Source organism: Beta vulgaris, chromosome 6 (assembly GCF_026745355.1).
Source record: "Beta vulgaris subsp. vulgaris cultivar EL10 chromosome 6, EL10.2, whole genome shotgun sequence".
In the NCBI taxonomy this organism is placed as follows: Eukaryota; Viridiplantae; Streptophyta; class Magnoliopsida; order Caryophyllales; family Amaranthaceae; genus Beta; species Beta vulgaris.
Genome location: NC_079207.1, coordinates 57610992 through 57615468, shown reverse-complemented (window position 1 = coordinate 57615468; position 4477 = coordinate 57610992). Strand labels below are relative to the sequence as shown.

General features: G+C 37.1%; 1 protein-coding gene across 2 annotated transcripts; it reads left to right on the top strand.

The window, feature by feature from the left end:
- The first annotated feature begins 763 nt into the window (after positions 1 to 763).
- LOC125499104 (CBS domain-containing protein CBSCBSPB1-like) lies at positions 764 to 1928 on the top strand. Of its 2 annotated transcripts, none has more exons than XM_048647628.2 (3): positions 764 to 1267; positions 1347 to 1477; positions 1562 to 1928. In XM_048647628.2, the coding sequence occupies exons 1-3, from the start codon at positions 1185 to 1187 to the stop codon at positions 1681 to 1683; spliced, it is 336 nt and encodes a 111-aa protein (XP_048503585.1). In that variant the 5' UTR covers positions 764 to 1184; the 3' UTR covers positions 1684 to 1928. The 2 variants fall into 2 exon arrangements, with proteins under 2 accessions (XP_048503585.1, XP_057251899.1); XM_057395916.1 differs by having other exon boundaries at positions 1329 to 1477.
- The last annotated feature ends 2549 nt before the right edge of the window (positions 1929 to 4477 follow it).

The window sequence follows — 4477 nt, the reverse complement described above, 5'->3', positions numbered from 1 at the left end:
TATCTTTTTCAAAATCTTTTATAAAACCGGCAAACAGTTTTTATAATTTAAAAATCCGAAACATTTTGAAATTCGGAAATAATAAATTTTTCGAAAACTAAATCTTTTAAATAAAATATAAAAGATAAAATATATATTTTAAAAAGATAATATTTGAAAATCAGTTAATTTAAAATCAGAAAATCTTTTTTAAAATCTTTTCCTAACAAACTTAAACTAACTTCCTAAAATAATGGATCTTAGTCAAAATATCCCTAAAAACTCTAACAACTATATTGGGCACACAATTATCTTAGGCGCACAATATTAGTCACTTAGAAGTTCCTAAATTAGTTTTAAGTCTTGTTCCCTAATTATTAAGTCTTGTTCCTTAGCCTTGTTCCTATAGTGGCAGGTCTGTTCCTTTCATGGGAACAGAACCAAGTTCCTTTGAGAATTCACCACGAACTTAATAAAGCTTTACTCAACCTTAACAAGAAGATTAATAAATACCCTAATGTATTCTAATCTTCATTCCATGCTTGATTCTTCATTTCTTGAACATCTTTACTTTAATCTTGATTAATTCTCCGCTTTTAATCTTCAATCAAGTATTCTCTTAGCTCGAGCATGAATTACCTTGCAATCAACATAAATAAAATATACTATGTCTTTTGTGGTTAGGTCATCTTCAAAACTCAAGGGTCAACATGTTTTAGTGTTGGGGAAGTGTCCTTGCCATTTGTGCACAACTGAATTCTCATGGAATGGAAAGAGGACTCTTTTTGGCTTGATGGTGGCAGTCAGAATACAAACCCACTTGATTGTTTTCAATGAGGTATTGTTAGTTAGTAAATGGAAGTGCTGTTGTCTAAGGTGATGGGTTCATAATTGCATTGTCTTTTTTTTTACGAAAAAGCTGGACACATACATATAAATTCCATGCATATCCTAGCTAATTACAAAAGAGAAGAAGAAGAAGATGCTTACTTTCTCTATCCAAGTTTATGGCATTTTCTATATAAATTATGGATTTTTTAATGAACTTGATTTTAATCTGTATATGTGAATGAGTCAACCTTTCTACGCAACAGTGTTTTGATGTGCATGGAGGAGCATCTGGTGCTGATGCTTCATTGATTGTTCATGTTTACTGAATGACTTGTTCCTCTTTCTTTGTTTATTAGGTTGGTAATACTGGTGCTATGAATAACGAGGCTACTACAAATATGATGCAAAAATTTTGGGAACAATTGGGGCCTGCAGATGATGATGAAGATACACGGAGGTTAGGCCTTTGGTTTTGTGTCTCTTGTTTTTATCTGAAATATTACTGAGATATTTGTCAGCTCTACATTTAATCTCAGCGAGGGATCCCTAAAAATGGCATCTGAAAGTGGCGATACAACAAAATCTTATCTCACTTTGTCAGTGCAACCAATTAGTTTTTCCTTCAAAATCGAAGACAAGAGAGGCGGGATGCACCGGTTTATCTGTGGTAAGTAGTCAATATTTAATAGTGGTAATTTTTAATTTTAGACATCCTTACCTTACAGTTTACAATTTTGTCTGTTTTGGCTAGGAGGGAGAATGGAACAAGTCCAACAACTTCTTGTTTTGCCGTCATTTTATGATTATACTTGTGAATGCAGACACTCAAAATTTGACAGATCTCATTACTTGTATACTTCAAAGAGTTGGTGATGATATTGATCGTAACCATCTACCGATGATTTTGGTAAGATTAGATATTATTTGTATACCAGTTGGGTTTCTTAGTAAGGATTCCATGATTTTCATGATTTTGAACAAAAATATTAGAAATGAAACTTTTATCTACATCTTTGTATACCAGTTGAACAAAAATATTAGAAATGTTAATTGTTATTTATTTGTACTATATCTTGTATTTATGAACAAAAATATTAGAAATGAAACTTTTATCTACATGTAAATGATTGTCAATCAATTTAGGATAAAAAAAGCCAAATTTTTTTTTTTTTTTAAATTTTAGGGGCTCAAATGCTCCGGTTTTATCTAAAAAACCGGAGTATTTGTAACATAAATGCTCCGGTTTTTAAGATAAAACCGGAGCATTTGTATTACACATGCTCCGGTTACAATCGAAGCATTTGCTACGCGTCAAATACGGAGCATTTGTGACCTAAAAAACCGGAGCATTTGAGGTTTTTTCTATTAGTGACTCCTACGGATTTTCCGTCGATGTCGGAGGCGTCGTGAATGCTTTATCCAAAATCGGAGCACCGGTTCGTTGGCCAAAAAAGAGGGACCGACCAGAAGCGCAAAAAGATCAAACAAAATGGTGTCAGATCCATCATGACCATGGCCATAAGACGGAGGAGTGCATTGCGCTGCGACGAGAGGTCACGTTCATGCTTAATAAGGGGCATCTTAAAGACCTCTTGAGCGATAAAGGTAAAGCGTCCTTCGGTAGGAATACCGTGCGGTCCGACCCTCCTGCGTCGCCCACGCACGTAAAGGTAATCAACGTTATTTCTGGTGGATCTGATGTATGTGGACTAACGTATTCCGCAGCCAAAAGGCTAGCAAGAGAGGGTACCGTTTATAAATCTTGCAGGTCAGCTGAGGGACGCAAGCTCGAAGCAATGGCAATAACCTTTGACGACGACGACGACGTCTGCGACGTGGCATCACGATGGATTAGTCATATCCCTGACTGTCACACTAGTGGAAAAATGAAGAAGGGCTGCGCTAAAAAAGGCATGTAGGGCTGCGCTTTTTGACAGCAGCCCTTTCAGTAGCAGCCCTTCACTTTTTAAGTAGGGCTGCGCTAGAAAAGCGCAGCCCTTAAGCTAGAAGGGCTGCGCTAGTTAGGAAAAAGCGCAGCCCTTCTAGCCCAGAAGGGCTGCGCTAGTTAGGAAAAAGCGCAGCCCTTCTGGGCTAGAAGGGCTGCGCTTTTTCCTAACTAGCGCAGCCCTTCCTACCAAAAAAAAAAATAAAAAAAAATTTTTTTTTTGTCATTTTTTTACTCATAATCTCACATTTTCTGAAATTAAACAGAAAGAAGAGAAACGAAACGAAAATACTAAACCCAAAAACATAAAAAGAATGAAACGAAAATGAAAAAAAGGAACAAAAACTAATATACAAAGAGAAGTATACAATAAGTATACAAGAAGTATACAAGAACATTAATCAAAATAAACAAAGAGAAGTATACAAGAATAACATTAATCAAAATAAACAAAGAGAAGTATACAAGAATAACATTCAAAACAAAGAGAAGTATACAAGAACATTAATCAAAACAAAGAGAAGTATACAAGCAAGAACATTAATCAAAACAAAGAGAAGTATACAAGAACATTAATCAAATATATAAACAAGAGAAGTATACAAGAACATTATAGATCTGAAAAAATACAAGAACTACAACCTAATAATGTTTAAATACATAAAACAAAACCCAAATACATAATTTAAAGGAAAAAAAAATTTCGGAAAAACTTCAAATGGCTATTTGGAGGCTTAAACGAACTCGGATGGCTTAAAAAGCCTAAACATCACTGCAAAGCAGTGAGTTTGAGTTGTTGGCTCGTTCCGCTTCCGAAAAGGTATCACAATAGGCAATCGGACTCCGTCGTCATGTTTAGTGCAAATCGGAAAAACTTAAAATGGGTTTTTGAGACAAATGTTTATGGGAGTTTTTGAGAGAGAAGAGAAGATGAGAGAGAAGAGAGGGTGAGAGATAAGGAGGAAAGGAATAATGAGGGACGTGAGAGAGGAGAGAGAATGAGGGATAATATATTTGACGAATCCCCGCTCAATATTTCAAAGCGCGCGATTCCGAAATTTCAAAATTTTTCAGGAAGGGCTGCGCTTTTTTAAAAAAGCGCAGCCCTACTAAGCAGAAGGGCGCGCTTTTTAAAAAAGCGCAGCCCTTCACTTAGTAGGGCTGCGCTTTTCAAAAAGGCGCAGCCCTTCTTACCTACAGAAGGGCTGCGCTTTTTTGAAAAAGCGCAGCCCTACTAGTGAAGGGCTGCGCCTTTTTTAAAAAGCGCAGCCCTTCTTCTTAGTAGGGCTGCGCTTTTTTAAAAAAGCGCAGCCCTTCACTAGTTGGGCTGCGCTTTTACGAAAAGCGCAGCCCTTCCTGCGCAGCCCTTTATGTTTTTTCCCCTAGTGTCAGCAATTGCTTGTTGAAGCGAGTGTTAGTCGATGGGGGCCGCTCAGCCAACATCATATTCAAAAGCGCCCTCGAAGGTATGGGTTTGTGCGATAAAGATATTACTAAAAAATCTACTGTTTTGGTAGGGTTCAGTGGAGAGGCTCAACATACTGTCAGAGAGATCACACTGCCAACGCTAGCTAAAGGCGTCAACCTGCCAACCAGATTCAACGTTGTGGACTGCCCGTCAGCTTATAACATCATTCTCGGCACTCCATGGATACACAAGATGAAGGTCGTCCCCAACTTTATCATCAATTGCTGAAGTTTCCTACCAAGTGGGGCGTCCAA